This window comes from Silurus meridionalis, chromosome 24 (assembly GCF_014805685.1).
Source record: "Silurus meridionalis isolate SWU-2019-XX chromosome 24, ASM1480568v1, whole genome shotgun sequence".
NCBI lineage: Eukaryota > Metazoa > Chordata > Actinopteri > Siluriformes > Siluridae > Silurus > Silurus meridionalis.
The window spans coordinates 19,811,320-19,833,341 of NC_060907.1; the positions used below are offsets into that span (position 1 = coordinate 19,811,320).

The 22,022-nt window shown below is 38.9% G+C and overlaps 1 protein-coding gene across 3 annotated transcripts in view; it reads right to left on the reverse strand.

The window, feature by feature from the left end:
* Positions 1–8: 8 nt before the first annotated feature.
* cpo (carboxypeptidase O) overlaps positions 9–22,022 on the reverse strand; it is a 60,177-nt gene continuing 38,163 nt past the window's right edge. Inside the window, exons 1-9 of one of the 3 annotated variants that reach the window (XM_046837179.1) lie at positions 10,922–10,989; positions 3,895–3,955; positions 2,936–3,037; positions 2,662–2,766; positions 2,466–2,582; positions 2,050–2,143; positions 1,005–1,207; positions 782–866; positions 9–471 (exon numbers count right to left, since the gene is read on the reverse strand). In XM_046837179.1, coding sequence (XP_046693135.1) covers positions 206–471; positions 782–866; positions 1,005–1,207; positions 2,050–2,143; positions 2,466–2,582; positions 2,662–2,766; positions 2,936–3,037; positions 3,895–3,939 — 1,017 coding nt within the window. In that variant the 5' untranslated portion in view covers positions 3,940–3,955; positions 10,922–10,989 and the 3' untranslated portion in view covers positions 9–205. Of the gene's footprint in view, positions 472–781; positions 867–1,004; positions 1,208–2,049; positions 2,144–2,465; positions 2,583–2,661; positions 2,767–2,935; positions 3,038–3,894; positions 3,956–4,029; positions 4,128–10,921; positions 10,990–22,022 lie in introns of those variants that run through there. The other 2 variants (XM_046837178.1, XM_046837177.1) reach the window with 2 other exon arrangements.

Sequence of the window (22,022 nt, forward strand, 5' to 3'; positions counted from 1 at the left end):
TTCTAAAAATGTGTGATAATTTATTCCTGAAACAAAACTGCACCATTTACACTGAATTTCCCGAGTTTTTTTTATAATATATTTATAATGACAGAGATAAAATAATAATAATAATAATAATAATAATAATAATAATAATAATAATAATAATAATAATAAGCCTGGTTGTTTAAGGTATCTGATCGATTTCAGTTCAGGTGTGAGGTCAAACGGTGGCGCTAGAGAGCCACATAGCCAGAAGCACACTCCACAGTGTAGCTGCGAGGCTCGTAGCCGCACCACGGAGGTAGGATTTGTCGTGGACGTACGTGATGATAGACATGGCACCCTGATACGCCTCCTCACACGTGGGCTGGATCTGGTCCTGCGGCAGCTCGAAACCGTGCTCGCCCTTATCACGGAGCTCGAAGGTGAAGGAGAACGGGATCCCGATGAGCCGAGCAAAGTCTCGAGACGAACCCGAATTCGGGTCTGAAGGATAGAAAGAAAAGTTGATGTGGAAAGAAAGGCGAGAGATCTTTCCAACTTTCTCAACGATAAGCTTTTAAAATGATTAAATCACAACATTAAGAAAAAGAAAAGAAAATATACAGAATAAATGACAGATTGAAGTGTGAAAAAAAAATACATAATTTAAATAAAACCCACACCCATTTTTTTCAAAAATACAATCAAAATCCAGGCTTTCAGTCAAAGAATTCAAGACCAATCGAATAAATAAATAAATAAATGATTTGTGTTTATTGTTTTATGGGGAAAAAGAAAAAGTGGTCAAACTCACACAGCACTTTAGGAGGCGTTCCCACGGTGTAGTCCGTTCCATGAACAGCTTTAATGGCCTCTGCTGCAGCCAGACCCACTTGCATCTACGCACACACACACACACACACACACACACACACACACACACACACACACACACACAGTTATAGTTAAGACAGTAAAATACTATGATCAGATTCCTTTAATGCCACTAAGAGATACAGAGAGACTGGAGCTCTCACCAGCTCTTCCTGATTGGGGGCGGTGATGTTGGGATGGCCATAAGGAAGCAGGATCAGCTGACCGTACGAATGGATGGTAAAGAAGCAAAGAATCATGTCTCGATTGGTGCTCAGGAAGTCCGTCACAGCCTGGGCCTCGGGTTCCGAAAGAGCAGAGGGTCCATTGTAGATATCTGAGCAGCAGTCTCTGGAAATTCCCACCACTGTGCACAACACAACAACATGAAGATCTAATGTATCTGTCAATCACAGTGAAGGAGGTGTGGCCTCTATATCTGTCAATCACAGTGAAGGAGGTGTGGTCTATATATCTGTCAATCACAGTGAAGGAGGTGTGGTCTATATATATCTGTCAATCACAGTGAAGGAGGTGTGGCCTCTATATATCTGTCAAACACAGTGTAGGAGGTTTGGCCTCTATATATCTGTCAATCACAGTAAAGGAGGTGTGGCCTCTATATCTGTCAATCACAGTAAAGGAGGTGTGGCCTCTATATATCTGTCAATCACAGTGAAGGAAATGTGGCCTCTATATATCTGTCAATCACAGTGTAGGAGGTGTGGCCTCTACATATCTGTCAATCACAGTGTAGGAGGTGTGGCCTCTATATAGCTGTCAATCACAGTGAAGGAGGTGTGGCCTCTATATATCTGTCAATCACAGTGTAGGAGGTGTGGTCTATATATATCTGTCAATCACAGTGTAGGAGGTGTGGTCTCTATATATCTGTCAATCACAGTGTAGGAGGTGTGGTCTCTATATATCTGTCAATCACAGTGTAGGAGGTGTGGTCTCTATATATCTGTCAATCACAGTGTAGGAGGTGTGGCCTCTATATATCTGTCAATCACAGTGAAGGAGGTGTGGCCTCTATATATCTGTCAATCACAGTGAAGGAGGTGTGGCCTCTATATATCTGTCAATCACAGTGAAGGAGGTGTGGCCTCTATATATTTATCAGCTTTTTTTCTAATGTAACTATAAATAGGCACAAAAACAAAAATGAGTCGTTAGTATATTGATATAATTGATATAATCACTCACTTCCCCAGTTGGCGTAGAAGTTACGGTTGAGATCGGTGCCAAGACACGTGCAGTTTCCAGACCCAGGAGACCTCGTCTTCCTCCATAACCTTGTCTGAATTCCACACCAGGTGCAAAATCATACTTAATGAGAATGACTGATCATTAGGAAAACCACGGCTATAGTTTGGTAACAATGCTTCGCAAACATTTATTTGAAAAAATGTAATAAAGTTCAGTAATGTTTAGTTTTTCCTCAGTAATGCTTTGCTGTGAATAATCTTTGACTTGGTCTCTGATTACTGATGATTTTGGATCATTTTGAATCCTAAAGCTGCAATAGCAACATAAGAATCTCAATTCATTTGAACTTTGTCATTTAAGCGTGTTTAAGATTAGACTCGCTTTAGATAACACTTTATTGGCTGTAAACTCACCGTGTTGTCCTTCCATGAGTACACATATCCATCCATGTTCAACACCGGCGTAATGTAGAAGTCCACATTTTTCAACATCTCGCTGATCTTTGGGTCTGTCTTGTAGGAGCCCAGGATCTGTAAAGATAAAAAAACTCCAGTAATGCCAGAGCCAGTTTAATGGAATCAATGAACATGTGAACAATTATGAACACACCTCCTTCACAAAGTGCTGGCAGAAAGCTGGAGCGATCCATTCTCGAGCGTGAATCCCACAGTCCATCCAGATCATCTTCTTCGGCTCGGCGCTCTTCAGTCCAACCTGCAACTCACACACACACACACACACACACGCTCATCAGCATATAAAAAAAAACTCTGCCGTAGAATAGAATAAAAGCCACTGCATTAAGCAGGAACCTGCAGTATAATCAAATATTTCAGAGACGATTATCTCAAGTAAATGAATCGCAGCTTTACAGGAACACTACCTTCAGCAGCGTGATGCTCCTGTTTTCATACGTGCTTCCATAGACGAGGCTGGAAACCACGTCAGGATGATCAGTTACCATCATCTTCATCCACGCCAAGATCTTCAGGGGAAAAACAAAGAAAAAAGTTCATTCGTTTGAATAAATGCATAAAGAAATCAGCCAACGGACAGGAAAAATCAACAAAGGGGAATAAAAAGGATCATTTACCCAATCAATTAAATAAAAATATAAATAAAATTTTATAAAATGTAAACAAAAAATTTACCATTTATTGTTGTGTATGCTTATTAAACGAGATTAAAACAGAAAAAGAATGGGGAAGAAAAGAAAAGAAAAGAAAAGAAAAGAAAAGAAAAGAAAAGAAAAGAAAAGGAAGGAAATGTAAAGGAATAAAAAAGAAAAGAAAAGTGAGTTTAAATAAATATAACAAAAATATAGCAAATTGTAAAAAAAAAAAAGAAAAAAAAACAATAAGAATAAAATACCTCTAAACATTTATTTTTATTTTTTATAGGAAAAAACAAATCTAGGCTTTATCAAAAAATAGAACAGCTGAATAAATAACCAGAATATAGATTGAAATATATCAAAATTATTTGTGTGACAGTGTTTCAGACTCAAACCTTTGGTATTAACTGAACGTTCTCTTTTCATTGGCATAAAAATACAATAAAAAAACACTAATTAAGAAATGAAATACAGATTTTTTAAATTATTCTTTAATTGATTCTTTAATAAAACACACAAGCAAACAAAGAAAACAAATAAATAAACAATTTACTCGGATCCCAGTCGAATTGATTCGGGAACTATCGCAAAAAATAAATAAATTAGAAATATTCTATTGTACATATATACTGCAGTATAAGTCAAACCAGATGAACAAATGCATTCAAATGAAGGTATGCTGAGCAAAAACATCAATAAAATACTAAAATTAGGAATAAAAGAATGACCTCATCCATGGTGTGGTACTTGGTGTAGTCATAAGCCCGCTGCATTTGTCCCTCCACCACCCTGGAACATTAATACATACAAAGTAAATATATAAGAGAAACGTACAGAATCCACGATGATGATAAAATAATTACCTGTCATGGCCCTGCAGGGTTAAAATGAGCAGAACAGATAAAACCGATCCCAACATGTTGCTCGCACCTTGAAGAGCTCAGATACTGATATTACTGAGTGGCTCTTTGGAGGCTTCACTTCTTATAAAGATTCTACAGTCAATGATTAAGCTCGCAAAGTTGAATAATTAAATCAGGCCTCTTTCGCTGCAGAGACTATAATCCAATAAAATAATTATCTTTTACACGCCTTGTTATTTCGTCACTCACTGATAACATTTGAAGTACATTTTTTATCTGTATCTTGTAAAAAAAAAAAGAAAAGAAAGAAAGAAAGATAACAAAAATAGACTTAACCAGTTATGAAGAATTAATAAAGAGCAGGAGATGCTTTTTGCCCCTCAGCACAAATGTATATTACGGGGGCCAAGCACCAGTTAGACACCATTCTCTCTAGCACCACCATTGGGTCAAATTCGGACCTGATTGTTTAATCGTCACTAAATTGGCAAACGTTCCTTTTCCGAGAAAATCTGATTAAAGTAAATTTAAACACGACGAAAAGAATTGGCTGTAATGAACTAACAATCTGACAGGAAAATCACCAAACATGACGTAAAGCTGTTATTATTATCAAATCACCATCTACAAATCACTGTTGAATCCATAAATCTTTGGCTCAGCTTTTCTGTGCAACTGTTGTAGGGAACCTGCGAATGTGCAACTCAAGTCTGGGTACTTGGCCCCCCGACAATGCTGCTTGCAGCTTTAGTATTAATTGAATAATTATATATGAAGTAATCGTTCGTGGCATTAAATCGAAAGCTGGAATGTGACATTGTGTCACTTTCTAAGAAGCAAGCATGAAAGTTGAGCAGTGCTAATCACCTGATTCGACCTTGCTCGCGCATGAGCATATTTACCAGATAGCATGATGCAAGCAAGCGCAATAAATTCCAGTCGTAAATGCAAGTTTGAGAGACAGATTACTAACTTATCTCATTTTATTACTCCATTTGATCTGATTATAATGTTCCAGGTGTTTTTCTTTTTTTTTTCTTTTGCAGCTAGTGGGAATTCCAACCTATAAACATTTATAAGTGGCTAAATTTAGCTCCTGGTGAGATAAAATGCTGACATTGTTATTTTTGCATTCTGTAGTCTTTATAACAGCTAAACAAGCTACAAGATCCAAAATAATCTATTCTTAAGTAGTGTCTCTTTTATAATTGACTCACGGACATAGATTGTGAAGAACAGCGTCAGTTGGCGATGAATAAATGTATTTCGTATATATCTCTAGAATTAGCATTGCGATTAGGAGCATTTAGGAATATGACAATATTAGCTTCAGTGAAAATTGTAACTATTCTGGAAATCCTGTCAGATTAGCTAATGTTATCTTATATTAAAGTATCCAGTTAGCTAGCATTAGAGGTGAAGAATGAATATTTTTATAAATATGGCATTGTTACTGTAGCTTGTAAGCACCAGTTTTGAAGTGTATAAGTAACAATAATTATAACTATTAAGAAACAAAAATCCTGTCAAGTTATCTCTTGATAGTGTTTCACAGTCAAGATTATGGACGTTTATAAATCGATGTCTCTCAGAAATCCTTTGTTAGTTCAGGAGCTAAGGAACGAATACCAATAATTGAACATGTCTGTGCTTCTATACCAAGATATCTTAATATCTTCCTAAATGGATTTTCATTTATCTAATATTAAATATATATTATAGATATGTATATTATTAATATACACACTTGCATTTCATTTATTAACCAGCAGGCGGAGACATTGACCAGAGAACAATGGGGTCTGTTGCGTTCTTGTCGATTTATTTATTTGAAGTGTGTAAATTTCTTTAGTTTGAGCAGAAACTAAATCTAAAACAGAAAATTATTATCATGGTCCAATTATGTGTAAATATAGTTTTCATGGGCATTAAAACATCAAAAGACATGAAATGCAAATGGAGCAAGCAAAAATGTTGTTTCCTAATGCTGTACACACTAAAGTGTGTGTGTGTGTGTGTGTGTGTGTGTGTCAGGGCTATGATAGAAGGGTGTGTGTTTGTCTGTGTGTGTGTGTGTGTGTGTGTGAGTGCTATGGTGGGAGTGTGTGTGTGTGTGTGTGTGTGTGTGTGTGTGTGAGTGCTATGGTGGGAGGTGTGTGTGTGTGTGTGTGTGTGTGTGTGTGTGTGGGTGGGAGTGCTATGGTGGGAGGGTGGGTGTGTTTTTACATTAGACTTCATGTACTGGATGACAAATATTTGTGTCTTCATTAGGCCTGAGTCACTATTAACTAAGAGAGAGAGAGAGAGAGAGAGAGAGAGAGAGAGAGGGAGATGGATGGTGGGAGGGAAGGTTAGAGGGTGGGTCAGAGAGAAAGAAGGAGGAAAGTATTTGTTATGGGAGGAAGGAACTCTTTGGAACTGCGCTGACCTTTAACCCTCGTGCTCATTCAGCACACACTGACATTTTGAACTTACATTTTAGACCAAAACTTCAGTCATTATATTGCATTATATAATATTAGATTAGATTACCAGCAGGCCACACACACACACACACACACACACACACACACACACACATGCTCTGTATATGTTCGTTCCAAACACATCTGCTAAGAGAAGCACTTAAGCCCATTTTGGCTTTGAGTTCCAGCGTGTAAGAGCGTTAAATGCCTCAGCGCTGTGAATACCAAACATGCTACTCATCACCGTAAACACGTGATTTAACATCGACATGTTACCAGGCCAACACTCACGTAACAGCTTTCACTTCAGCAAAGTCATCATGGGCTGGAAATAACATTGCCATCATCAATAGCAGATGCTGGACAGACGAACAAATAAATACACAGGCAGGCAGACAAAAGGACATAGAGACTGAGGCAGGGGAATAGACAGATTGACAGACAAACATCCCAAGAAAAAGACAGGATAGACAGGGATATAGGGTTAGTCATAATAATCATACAAAATAAAGAGAGGAATAGAGAGATGGACAGACAAGTGACAAAGGAAATTTCACTGGTGGAATGGTACAAGCAGGCAGACGGATAAACAGAGGAATAGTTAAATGGACATGCAGACAGACAGGCATAGAAAGACAGTTAAACGTGAGAAAGAAATAGGCAGATGGTCAGACAAACAAACAGAGGAATAGGTAGATAGTCAGACAGACACACACAGGAATAAACAGAACATGCACACAGACAGACAGACATTAATAGGCAGACGGTCAGTCAGACAGACAGACAGACAGACAGAGGAATAGACAGATGATCGGACAGACAGACACACACAGGAATAAACAGAACATGCACACAGACAGACAGACATTAATAGGCAGACGGTCAGTCAGCCATACAGAGGAATAGACAGACGGTCAGTCAGATAGACAGACAAACAGACAGACAGACAGACAGATAGATAGATGTATAGACAGATGATCAGACAGACAGACAGACAGACAGACAGACAGACAGAGGAATAGACAGGTGGTCAGACAGGGGACAGTGGAAATTTTATTAGTGGAATGTTACAATGCAGGCAGACAGACAAAGAGAGGCAATAGTCAGATGGATAGACAGGTAAACTAGGCAGCTGGTCAGACAGACAGACAGACAGACAGACAGACAGACAGACAGACAGGGAAATTGACAAATGGACATCCAAACAGAGACAGATAAATGGAATAGGTAGATGTATAGACAGGTAGACTGAAAAGGCATGTTGTCAGACAGTCAGACACAGGGGAATTGACAGACAAGCAGACAGACAGAGGAATAGACAGTTAGTTCTTCACAGGTTCCCCAGAGATACAAACCACTGGTGTAAAAATGTTCAGTGTATAAGTTGTAGCTCATCAGGAATCTCTTACTGGGTCTTTCAAAAATCAGTAAGTTTTCTCATGCTATAATAGCAAAAGTATATTTCAGAATTAATGATGAACATCAACAATGAAAACAGATTTTTTTCCCCCTGCACTTTGTAACAGCTATGCCTTGATCTTTCTTTCTTGACGTTCTTTCTTCCTGCAATCGGTATCCCCAGGCTGCTTGGATTCATTCAGCTCATTGTTCTCAGGACTTCCTCTGGTCCCACCGAGTGTTTATCAGATCGTAAATGAATACAAAAAGGCCTGGCATGTTCAAGCAACGCATCCAAAAGCACAGACACGCCATCAGTGGTTCTCCGAGCACGATGCATATCTCCACAGGAGTAAACAAAGAGTTCTGAACAAACAGTTCCACTTGACCTTAGAAAAATGTCGCTCTTGTCAAATGCCTTTTTAGCCAAAATAAATGTTAAAGTCAGCTCTGTGGTCGTAAAACCCTGAGCCATTGTAGCCTATCCAATAGCTAGCATACCTGCTGCTAGTTAGCTATTAACAAAAAAGTCCAAATCAAAGTCACAGTTCTGACAGATGATGAAATTATAGTATTAAATCTTGCATCAATTTTATTCTTATATTCTAAATTTATCATCCCTACTATAACATTTTAGGAATAAACCAGCCTCGCTAACTTGATCGGTGTAACTAACCTGGCTCATATGATCAAAATTCACATGGAATACTTAGATTTCTTCATTGATGTTATTATAGGAACTGAAAGAGCTTTGTAGTAATGAATTTTTGCAGTTGAGCTTTCAAGCTGACCGTTTTTGCTAGGATGTAGATATTTATCACTTGAATTCAAATTGTGGTTTGAACGCAAAACTAAATGAAACTTTTTGAAGTGAGAGCCGAATAATTGTTGAATATTGTTGAAACTTTTAGCACACAACGTCAAACGTTCGGACATTTTCAAACTATTAGATTTTATTAGATCTAAGTGGTAAGCTAACATTAACAAGTTTCTTCCTTCGATTACTTAGCTAGCTTAAACCTGCAAGCTAGTTTTCAAATGCGAAATGGATTTCTCTTTTTGGGATTGTAGAAGGAAGCATCATCATCATCTAGATTTCCTAATGGTGTTAAGTTATTGAAAGGCTAAAAATCTTTGACAGGCCAAATGTCCCAATAAAAGGCTCAGGTGTCATAAGTTTGAAGTCTTGCAATCGCCACTATTTTTATGAAATAGAGAAAAAAAACAACGAAAAGAATTCAACTCCAACAACAAAACCTTAAGGAAGGGTTCCTCAGAGACGTTATGACTCACAAATACATGTCTGTCTGCATCAAAAGTTTCAACTTTAACAAAATATTCCAGTAAATGTTGCCGTTTTGGAATTAATGCCATCAATCATATCAAAGTGACGTGTACAGCTTGATCATTTCCAGTTTATGAATTTTTGGTGCTAAACAGAGTGAACAAAAGACAAGATCATCTTTGGATTTTTTTTTTCCTTATGTCAAGAACTCTGGCCTTTCATCAAGTATCCCATTAGTCGAGTAGCTGCAATATACTTTACTTAACAGGGAAATAATCAGTATGTGGCATCTTAAGGATATGGAAGGATTAGGAAAGGAACTTAAACGTGCCACTTGAGAGATTTGTTTGATTTTGCTCCAAACAGCCGGAAAGTGTTAGCAGCAAACAGGATACATTTTTTTTGTATACAAACTATTTTAATTCTCCCTGCACTTCTCTTAGTCATATATCATTCTTTTCCTTTGCACAAAAGCTAGTTTTTTTTTAGTATAATGTTTACCAAAGCATTAATCCATCAGCTATAAAATAGTGACACCAGAGAAGTGGAATGATCCATTAAACTTTGCCAAGAAGCAGCAAGAATACACAGCTACATAATATTGTCTCTGTAATTGTAGATGTTATCAAGACCTCCAGTCTTCCTGTGATGACTCAGTTTGGCCATGTTGAAAAAACACCCCCCTGCATGTATGAAAGTCATTCAGACGCAATGCTTTGCTCCTTTGGCTGTGAAGCCACTCAGATGCTTATCTCCAAACCAAACCCACTAAATTGGCTGATCTGATGAAAAATGTCTTATTTGCAATAAATTTTGGGTGGATTATGTAATCGTTGCCTCCTTTGCATGAACTTTCTGCCTCTCGTCCCAAAAAAAAAAGGATGACCAAAAAAAAAAAAAGATGACGAGGAATGTTTATCTGCTTCACACAGTTTCCTGACGATGAGACTACATTATTTTTCCAGTGTCCTCTCTTAAGTGCTGGGCAATAATAAACGTTCAACTAAAGGCTTCACGCAATAAAGTGTTGCACAGACGTTCCAGTATTAGCGAGCGATGTGGGCGAACTCCCACATGTCCTAAGGAGAATTAGCGAATGGATAGAATTAGCAAGAGTTTGTAGGAGTCCAGTTTGTTCCAGTGGACATAAAAATATTCCAGCACACACATGAAAGCATGTACGCACCCAAACACAAGACCGCCGTTTCTAAGGACTTTATTTCTTCCAGCACTCATTTTGTGTTTTCCCCAACAAAAACATTATAACAGGTTTATGGCTTAGCCAAGCAACCCTTCACCCTGGAGACTTTCCTAGCTTCCATTTTTTACTCATGCATGCTATTAGCTTATCATGAATCTATTACTATCAAAAGACGTTTATTTTCTGTTCTGGTTTAATTAACTCTATTTTTGTTGTCCATACATTTAATTTGCAGCTATTACCAAGCAACAGTGGGTGGGACATGCTGCCAAATTGGACACTTGTCCTCCTACGATGAGGGACCCCCCCCACGGTCTTTCATCACTCATGCAGTTTACGCCCACTCAGTGTGCACTTATAGCTCTCGTGCTAGCGTACGTTAGGATTAGCAGCTAATCAACTAGCTAGCGAAGAGACCAAAATCTGTCATACCTGAAAAAATATATTAAATACTATCATGCTAATGAGCGTGCAATATGTTGCTAACTCATAAACCAGGTACTGTATATACCTGTAGCTAAAACACAGCAACGCGTATCTTACCTGTTTGAAGATTTCAGTCAAAGGTACAGAAGTGATCCTTAACTAAGACAGATTTTCTCCTCAGACAGGCATCAGCTGCTGAAACACTACAGACCTAAACAAAGATAATCAGAGATAGAGGCAGCTGACACAGGTAGGAACAAGTAATGTGGCTATAAGGGATGTAAGGTATATATATGTCTCACGGTTAACTATATACCTGGATATAAGGTATTGGGAATTTAGGACACTGGTCATATAAGGTATTAGGAAAATTGGACCATCAGTGTTGGTTTTCCATTAATATTAAACCCTGGATATATAAGGTGTCCTATTAATATTGGACAATGAGTGTATATGGTCCTGAAAATATTGGACCCTGAGTGTATAATGTCCTTGGAATATTGGAACGTGGGTATATAGGGTCTATAGAATATGGGACCTTGTTCATGCAAGTTTCTGGGAAAATTGGACACTTAAAAAATAAGGTTCTGATTACTTACCTATAATAGCAAGTACCAAAAGTGCTTTATCCCTCACAGAGCACAGCAAGTTGCTTTGAGAAGTCCATTTATGGTTAGATTTAACATTCAAGAAACATTACAGCTTTACACTAGAGACTCCTTCCAGGGACCCAGGAACATCCTTCCAGAAATCTTTACTGTAATTATATATGTCCATTTAAAACCATAATTATGTTTGTGTTTACTCTTACTATCAGTTAAAAAGTGAGTAAGTGAACAGTTGAATCAGCCACACCGTATTAACTCCTGCAACTTCATGGCTAATTTTGCTAACATTATTGAGCACTTTGTGCCACAATAAAGAAGGAATATGTTCTCAGCTATGTAAGATGCTATGCTTTTTTATTTTAAACAATACTGTCTGGATAGTACCTCTCTTATGTCCTTATAAGTACTGCTATACACACACAAACACACAAACACACACACACACACACCATTTATCATCATTAAAGTGACTCACAGGGGCAGTGTGTTCTTTTACAGACTATTCGGAGACATCACTGCGACTGAGTGTTTAATGTGGTGAGCGTGTGTGTGTGTGTGTGTGTGTGTGTGTGTGTGTGTGTGTGTGTGCATTTGGTGAGATTGGTTTGTTTGGGCAATTATGGCTATATGCTTCAGGCAGTGTTCTTGGATTTGAGCCTGTGTGTGTGTGTGTGTGTGTGTGACTGTGTGAGAGAGAGAGAGAGAGAGAGAGAGAGAGAGAGAGAGAGAGAGAGAGCGAGATGGAGGAAAGAACCATTACCTCATAATCATTGTCATGTAGAAAACATTTAGTTTGGGGCTTCTAAACATGTGTGCAGACACACACACACACACACACACACACACACACACACACACACACACACACACACACCACATTAGCTGGATATGGTTAATGTACTTAATACTTTAAAATACTTTGTGTTTTATTTGTTTGCGTCATGTTTCCCTTTTCCTTAATGTTCATAAGTTCTTCCTTCCTTCTTTAATTTTCCATGTCTTTTTTCCTTCTCAAATCTTTTACTTGATCCTAATTCCTTCTTTCCTTCTTTATTTTTCTCCTGTCTTCCTTCCTTTCACTTTTTCTGCAATTTCTCTCCTTATTTAAATCATACACATTTACACTAACTTTTTTTTTTCTTTTAGATTTTTATTTCTATCTCTCCATCAGGATTTGCAGAGTCGGTGGATAAACGGCACTTTTCTCACTGTGAATCGTGTTTAAATCTTGATTTTCACGATCTCACCGCTGTGGTTTATAAAAACATTGTTTAAGCATGCACTCATGTCCGACTCAGATGTGTCTCTGTGTGTGTGTCTGTGTCTGTGTGTGTGTGTGTCTGTGTGTGTGTGTGTGTGTGTGTGTGTGTGTGTGTGTGTGTGTGTGTGCGCGTGTCTGTGTGTGTGTATATGTGTGTGTATGTGCGTGCATGTGTGTGTGTGTGTTTGTTTGTTGGGGATATAGCTTCGGTATAAAATATCAGGAGGCGTGATGAGTATTGAAGGGGGAAAGTTCTGTACTGTGACTATACCAGTTCCTGCGGTTTGTTTTTACTGTAAAATTCACGCCGTCTCACGATCATGATGTCACTGTTTCAGGAACTGTGCTGAAAGGTATGCACGTGAACCCAGGAAATTACCCGTCACCACCTTCCCGCATTTCAGACACACTGTGTTTTTCTGGCTAATGTTATTCCAGTCTGGATTTTGTCCACTGTATACACACACACACACACACAAACACGCACACACACACCCTACTGTAAGTGTGAAAATGCAAATAGAGAATTTGTTCCACTGGGGTCCAGTCCCCACCCCAGCACGCAATCCATTCACTACTAGAAAACACGGACTGTCAAATACACAGGCCAAGAAATTTGACGGAAATGGTTTCCTCTGCAATTTTTTTGTGATACAAACATTTTTGGTGAACAACGAAGTATTTGTAATTTTTGTATTACGTTTAATAAACCTGCCAACTGGTGCTATTCTGATCACGTCTACGATTTCATCAAACTGGGCAAATCTGCCACAGAGACGTTTGACATGATATATGTTTGACATATGGCGATGCTGCAAAGGGTCGTTTGAGGTGTTTTGAGGTGCACACAAGCTTCAAAAGTGGAAGAACATCATTGGAGAGATCACTCGGCAACTTGTGCATGATGATGATTGTCAGAGAACAATCCACATGATCTCACTTCCGCACTTATCCTACTCTCCAGATTTTACTCCTGCTGACTTTGCCCTCTTCCCGAAGATGACGATCTCACTCAAATATTGCCGTTTTTACACCATTGTGGATATCTGGCGCAAATCGCAAAAGATGCTCAACACGCTTCAAAAAGAAGACTTCCAGGACACATTAAAAAAATTAAACACTGGGAGCACTGTATTGCAAGGGGACTCTTTTAAAGATGAAGGTGTGGAAATGTAAATAAATTAAGTATTTTCTTGTAAACAGAGCGAGATACGACCTCATACACTAGGATAATTCAGCATTAGAAAAAGATAAAATCTTTTTTTTCAGTAGTGACAATTCTTTTTGTATTAGTGTCCAATAAAAGTCTCCAATCATAGAAGTGCTCCACTAAACCCCCAAGTGGGAATGAAGAAAATGTATCCTTAGTGACAAGTTGCAGCTCGTCGATTTGTATCCCTGGAGCAGACGTTGAACCTGTTTGGAGTAGTTTGGTGCCCTGTAGTTGCCCAGAAACTAAATTTTTGAAAGCGGTACATGCAACACGTTTGGCAACCTGCAGAAGGCCGTCAAATTGACTATCCATCAGTTGTTGGAACTGTAGGCAAACAAAAAGCTTGGCATCGCCTACATCTGTCACAAGTATGTGAAGGCTTCACTTTGCTTGTTCATAGTTTTTCATTTAGTTTGGTGCACAGAAGTGGAATATATGTTCTTCAGATTGGCCAGTGGGTCATGTGCAACATTCTTCTGACCAGCAACCAATTTCCTGTGAGGTGGTCATTCCTTTATCACATAATGTAAATCTCTTTTGCTTTTACCATTCCACTCGCAAAGATAACAGTACTTGGTGTATCCAAGCTGCAGTATGAGTGAAGTTGCATCCACCTTCATATATGGGAAGTGGTAGCTCAGTGGTTAAGACTCTGGGTTACTCATCAGAATGTTGGTGCATCACCAAACTGCCCCTATTGGGCCCTCGAGCAAGGCCCTTAACCCTGAATGAGACAGTAATCAGTTGCCATACTGTTGGATCATGTTCACATTCTAGAGCAGATGTCACTGCTTCAACTTTTGTACCTGGTAACAAGAGGTTCCATCCTGGCAACCTTGATCCAAGCCTGGCTCTTCCGCAAATTTAAACCTCCAACAAGATCAATGAGCTATTCCTGAGAAACATGAGGATTCACCACTGTTCCTTTCTTTGACCACTTTTGATAGATACTGACCACTGCAGAATGGGAGCCCACAAGAGCTGCAGTTTTGAAGATGCTCTGACCCAGTCGTCTAGACGTCACAGCTTTGCCCTTGTTCAACTCGCTCAAATCCTTACGCTTGGCCATTTTTTCTGCTTCTAACACGTCAACTTTGTGGACAAAATGTTCACTTGCTGCCTAATAAATCCCACTCACTAACAGGTGCCATGATGAAGAGATAATCAGTGTTTATTTACTTCACCGCCCATAATGTTATAATGTCATTATGTTCTGCCTTATCGGCGAATCTCAAACCAGATGCAACAAAACATGTCACGATTATTGCGACCTTTCAGAAATTCTTTGCAATTAAATTCACCGCCTTTGAACTCAATGAAGAAGGTTAGAATGACTGCAGCTTCTATTCACTGCTGTTGCTGTTGCCATGCAAGCAAGTCATAGTTTTGGTACACTTGGGCATGCCCCAATGTGCCCCTGCACACAATCACCCCAATTTTCTTGCATTATTTTAGCTAAGTATAAAATTGGATGTAAAATATTTTAGAATTTTGACTCAAGAGTATCAGGAGCTACTGCCAGGCAGCTAAACATGACCACCCATGATGATGCGAAACACCCCGATTTGAAAATGTTGTCATCTTATATTACAGAATTAGCAAGATTCTAAAAAACGTTGCGTGATAAGAAAATGTTATTTCAGTGATCAGCATCACAATCTGGCACACAAGATTTTCTTTCTTTCTTTTTTGCTTTCCTTTCCTTCCTTCTATTAAATGTTACATACATATTCTATCATATTTTACTTTCTCAAGATAAAAATGGAGCTGCTGTTTCTTCCGTGTCAATCACACTGTTTCTGACCGGACCTCTTCACACACACTGACCTTAACGTGACTTGCAGGAAACATCTGTAATGAAGATCAAACCCAAACAAGTCTTTACAGAAGCTCCGGCTGTGTCAAAGTTACAGCTGCTGGGAAAACAACAAATTAGCTATGACTCCATGAGCAGACAGTGAGTCACGGACAAAGATGGTACACATGATTCCATTCCGATCTAGAAACCTATCCAAGCTGTGATCTCAGTGTTCGTACCTCCTCAGGCTTCTGGATCAATGCTGATTATGGTGTTTTAAACGCACCCTGCAGCAGCACCCAGGTCAATAATTTCCAGTTCTCTAGGATTGGTAATGTTTGTGACTGCTGACAGCTTGGAGGCTTGAGGGATTGAGCCAGCATGATTGTGGACTTCAAATTTGAACCCGGAACTCACACAGGAAGGTAATTTCGATTAAAAAACTGGGCTGCTTCTTCTGTTTCAATCCAAGCTAAAATTTGTGCTAGGTGGAAATCCTTCAAAACAAAAACGTAAGCAAGGTGGAAACTGTGATTTTGCTCAAAAATTGGTTGTCTAAAACAAATTCTGAAAATCCTAAAAGATTTCTATAATTCAAGGCTAAAATCTTTGTAGTCTTTGCTGTAACTTCTCCTCCAATGACCATCGAACCAAGAACCGACAGGAGCGTTGAACATCATGATGCGATTAGCAGGACAACTTCAAACCACTTCAGGGAACACCATGTTGAAATGAGTCAGTTGTACAATACAGCAAAGCGAGAAACTTCATTGATTGGGGAGTTGTACGACTTTTTTATTTTTTTTAAGGCATTTAATGAATTTATGCTACAGATTGTTTTTGTTTGCTGCTAGCTAACATTAGTGAGAGAACGATGGTCTAAATGTCACTGATTGACGACAAAACTTTGGGACGAGTGTTATTCTTGTTTGCGTCAGTTTATTTGACTGTTGTACAGTCTAACATTATGACAACTGAGATCCTCTGTTTGACAGTGTCTGATAAACCACAATCACAAAGGGATATTAAAAATCGCACTGTGTGTCTGCAGCATTGCCCAACCCACTGCAGATCAGTCCTACTCTCAAACTCTTGTCTCCAGGATTTGCAAAACCTTGGACAGCTAGTTAGCTAAGTTCATAGGTCATTCCATCTGAATATACTACAACTGTAGCAGCAAAATCCATAGCTAGCTAGTCTGCCAATTTAACCTTTTTTAAAAGACTAGAGAGCTATCTCCCATTAACCTGATAAAGAAACCTAGCATTCCACAACTTCAGTATCTATTAGCATTTCCTACATGCATGGAGTGGAGTGTTTTAGTTTTTCTTTTTTAATGTAAACTGTTCAAATGCTGATAATTAAACATTTTTCCTGACAGTGCTAGCTAACCTGCTACAAGTTTGAAACACCTTTGAGTAAGACGTTGTTTAGCAGATGTTGTCCAGCTTCTGCTCTAAACAGCTGCGATGTGACACAGAGACACCTTCCCAAAAAGTTGGACGTGTTCTAGAAATTCTATTGCATTTCTTTAATCCCGTAGAAAACTGTAGGAAAAAAAGGTTGATCCTAAGGTAAATTCTCCCACGTAGCATTCCAGGAATGAGTGATTAAAACAGCTTTGGCTGACAAGTTTTGGCTGCTAGCGTGAGATCATTTAGCCGTTCAGCCGTATCCAATTTGGCAGCTAAATGCTAAATCTGTATGAGAAAATAAGCATAGTGTAGTAGAACCATTTCTCTCTCTTCCTTCCAGTTGCTAATGAAAGAAGTCATTCACGCCAATCACGCTAAATGATCCCTGCTACTCGGTGGCGCAAAAGTCTCCGAAAGTCCTGATGTCAGCGCTGTGGGAAAATCTGCCATCTTAATTAACTTAGCGCTGAGTAGAGAACCGGAGCGCCAAGCCTGGCCCGTGGTTTGTCCAGCCTTGCTCACTCTGTTATTAATGGTGTGTGGTATTTCTCACAGCGGCCATTTAAGGAGGCCTGAGAAATACTGTGAGGCCAGATCATTTCCTTTTTCTCCGTCCACGCCAGCAGTCTGTACTATTATGACTACGAGAAAGAGATCATATGCGGGATCGGCTGTCTTCGAAGGGACCGGGGCTGAGCGATGGGTGGAAGGAGAGTTAATATAGAGCGCTCTGAATGAACTAGATAAAAATGTGGATGAGGAGGAGGATGAGTAGGAGGTGAAAACATGGAATTGTAGGTCATCGTGGGCTTTTGCTCTTCATTGTGCATTCTAGTGTTATTGATTGCGTTTTTTAAACCCATTTTCAAAATGAAAAAAAGGAACGTCTCAGAGGATCTTTTGTTTTACATTCACATTACTGTGTACAGTTTATCATTCTTGGTGGACTTTCCCTCGGTTTCGGTGTCTGACCGTCTGTCTGGCTGAAAGAAAGGGTTGTAGTCACGCAGGAATTCCACATCAGCAGCACCTTGTACGGTACTAAAAACTCCCAAATATGTTCAAGACGTCCAAATGTTCTCGGGTCTGATTAGAAACCAGGCTCTGGTATGCAAATGGGAAGTGTGCTTGACTGTGTCTTCAAGGGTTTTAGCCTCATTCTTTTTTCTAGGCATGCACAAGCTAGTCAAGGATCGGGTATTATGGCCATCATTTGTGAGCTCAAAGGAACACGGTTTCGATCTTTATGTGGCTATGAACAATGTAAATGTTCAAAATTAGCATTCCTTTTTTTCTCTCACCATACTACTATATTCACCTCAAACAAGACGGTAAATTAGCGAACTCTGTCTGCATTAAATAGCAGATATTTCTTTTACTTATTTCCTTTGTTTTTTCATCTAAACTGCTAGCCACATTCTTTTTAGTTCCTTAGCATTAATTCTTACCCTAGGCTAGTTCGTGACACACTTGGCACTGTTGAACAAGCAGAACATAAAAAAATACTGATTTGACCATGTTAGAGGATGCTAGCCTGCAACCTAGTGGCTCGCTGTTAGCTATTGCGATTGACCCAAAAAACTAGGTAAAATTTACAAGAAATCATACAAGCAGGTTTATGCTAGATAGCTTTAGCGTTGCTAACAAACATGCTAATGAAACTAGCGTTCCATAGCTAGTGTTTACTCGGCGTAGCACATTTTGAGTGTTATTTCTTTTGAGAAAACGTTATAGAAATGACCTGCGGAAAACTTGTGTGTCTTACAAATAGTTGACATTCTACTGAGAACACTAACTTGCTATGACTTTTAGTTTGAGCCTAAAGATATCTGTTTTACTAGAACACTACATTATTAGCTTTTTTACTGCAGTGTTCTGCAAATGTTGGCCAGCTGCTGGTACAAACAGCTGTAATGTGAAAAGTACAGCAGGTTTATTAAGTGTCCTGTGACTAACGAGGATGACTCAGGACATTCTGCTCTTTGGATCTGGATTTTGGAATTAACCTCAGTGTGTGTGTGAGTAGGTGTGTGTGTGAATAGGTGTGTGTTCTTGCTGGCTTGTACACCAATTGTACACTTGGCATGATATGAACAGTTCTCAGTTTATCCCCGGGAGCTTTCTCGCCCGCTAAGTCAACTCCAAGTGGGCACACAAGCCCAGCATCTTGGTCTGGACGTCTGGACGTAGCCAAACACAGGAAGACCGCAGCTGTCTGGGACATGAACAAGAGAAAAGAGTGTGTTGTTTTTTTCCTTTTTTTTTTTTTTTTAAATAACAACAACCATTTCTTGAAGAAGACTGTGGTCAGCTAGGCAGATAGCAAGTTCTTGCTGACTCATCCCTACATCATTCAGGGCTAAAATAACTCTAGGGTTTGATGCATTTCATGCTAGGAACCAGGAAAAATGCAGTCACAGCTTTGTGTCTTTTCAGTTGTTAGGTTAGATTTAGCTAGCATAGAGATGAGATAATTAGCCACATGAATAAACAAGTCTGATAGAACCCACACTGTACCTTAGCTAGCATATTACAGTAGAGTTCACTAGCAAAGTTAAGGAAAGATAGGTCTGTGGTCAATGCTAGCTGCAGTCATAGGTTTAATCCATCTAATGGGGATTTAATTAGGACATTTTGGGGATTTTACGAAACACCTGGTTATGCCTGATAGACCAGGTTATGCCTGATAGACCAGGTTATAACACACCAGGTTATGACTGATAGACCAGGTTATGACACACCAGGTTATACCCATGTTATGACTAATTGATGACACTAGTCATTTCTAGCTGATCCATTATCCATTAATGATGCACCACATGCTAGTCCTTGATAACAAACAACTTTCACTAACTAGCAATTAGCTTATTCGTAAACTAGCCCTTGCTATAACGAGAAAAGTTTCAGTGCACTTCAAAGCGGCCTGGCGTTCTTTCTTTCTTCATATGCCGACAGCAGAAAACTATTCCAACCGTATTTTTGCATCGAATCCATTTTATTTTAAAGGCCGAAGATCGTAAACTCAGCGTCTCGGAAAAGCCTGCGCATGTTTATCCGTCTCTGTGGCTTTGGTCCAAAACTTTTCCAAAATGGTGTTTTTTGCTGGGGTATATCCTGTAACTGGAGCTTTACTGCACCATATTTCGAGATGTTTGGGGTGGGATGGTGCAGGACTAAAAAAGGACTAGGATATAGAGATTTGTTGACGGACCCTAACAGCATGGTAACATTTTCAGACATCTGAACACACCGACTTCTAAGGACTGAGGTACTCTGTGTGTGTGTGTGTGTGTGTGTGTGTGTGTGTGTGTGTGTTTGGATTGGGGATGGGGGTTGGGCTGGCAGTGAAAGTTTCCAGACGTTGTTTAGATTTTCCTCAGGTGTCGCCGGACAAACCCTACACACACACACTACACTGCGAAACAAGCTAACTGTGCTTGTTTCATGTCAAAGCGAGTCCTTATTGCACAGTTTTAAACACACACACACACACACACACACACACACACACACACACACACAGTACATGGTTACAGTACAGATATATATATAGTCAGTACACACAGGTTGAGCTTCCTATCATTGGTGGAGGCATGCTAGCTTGGCATTTTTTCCCCCTAATATTTTATTATTTATATTTTTTCCTACATCTTGTCCCTGTTCATTAGTATTACAGACACAAATCTGATTGTGTAAGCAAAAAGTTTCGAAGGTTTGATAGGAAACCTACGTCTACTTCCAGCAAGTGTATGTTTCGCCACCAGAGACGTGTCTTGATCTACAGTAGTGGTTCGTTACTGCAGCAAACGTGGGTCTTCTGTATGTTATCATTCTGACAGAAAAATACATTAAACATGTACCAATGAACCAGATCCAATCTTGCGAAATTAAAACAAATGAAATTAAAAAAAGGAAGAACTGAGCGGAAAAGAAAAAGAAAAAAAATTATCAAATAAATAAATAAATACAAATAAATCAATCTTTAAAAAATAAATATCAAAGATAAATAAAAATAAAATAAGATGAAAAGAAATAAATGATTGTGGAGAATAAATTGTCAGATATAAGTGATAAGAAATTGGTCAGAATTTGTGCGTCATTCTGTTGTGTAGCATAGCATCCTTATTAGGTACATTTTTATGACATTAAGTAAAACCAGGACTGTTTCAGAATCAAATGCTGCCATTATTCCGTATAATTCTTAAAGTAATTAAAAAGTAATTAAAGTAATTAAACGTGGGGTAATATTGTGCTATGCCTCTAGATGGCACCATAAGCAGCTACGAATTGTTTATTAATGTAATTTGTGGTTATATTTTTAATAAGTTTGACCTTTTTTTGACCGTCACAAGTTAATCGTATCCCATTCATGCTAGCAAGTAAAAGCCGACTTGCTGCTTGAGGTGTGTACCGCAGATTCTGTCTCACCTGAAGGCCCGAGCTCAGCGTCTAGACAGAAATGCTTGAGTAATCCATCCTTTCACCCAAACAGGTTCATTCGAAACAGCTTTTGCTTTTCATTCAACTTATTAAATAACACATTTATCTGATGCTCTGGCATGAGCTCATACGGTCAAAGTGCACTTGTTAACTCTCTCTCGCACACACACACACACACACACACACACACACACACACACACACACACAATATTGGCGTATTAATCAGTGTGATAAGTGCCTACACTCCTTTTTTCCCCCCAAAAAAGGTCAAATGTCAATCTTATCTCGAGGAAGCAGAGATGTTTAATCAGGTAAAGTGTTTAAACACGTCATGTTTTCACACCGAATTCATTGTTACAATAAAAGAGCAGGAAATCAAACTTGATTGAACATAAACATTCAATATTTTAATTATTGAATCATATAATATGTATATTACACTAGTAGAAAAATATTGAAGTGCTACAAGAACAGCGCTAAC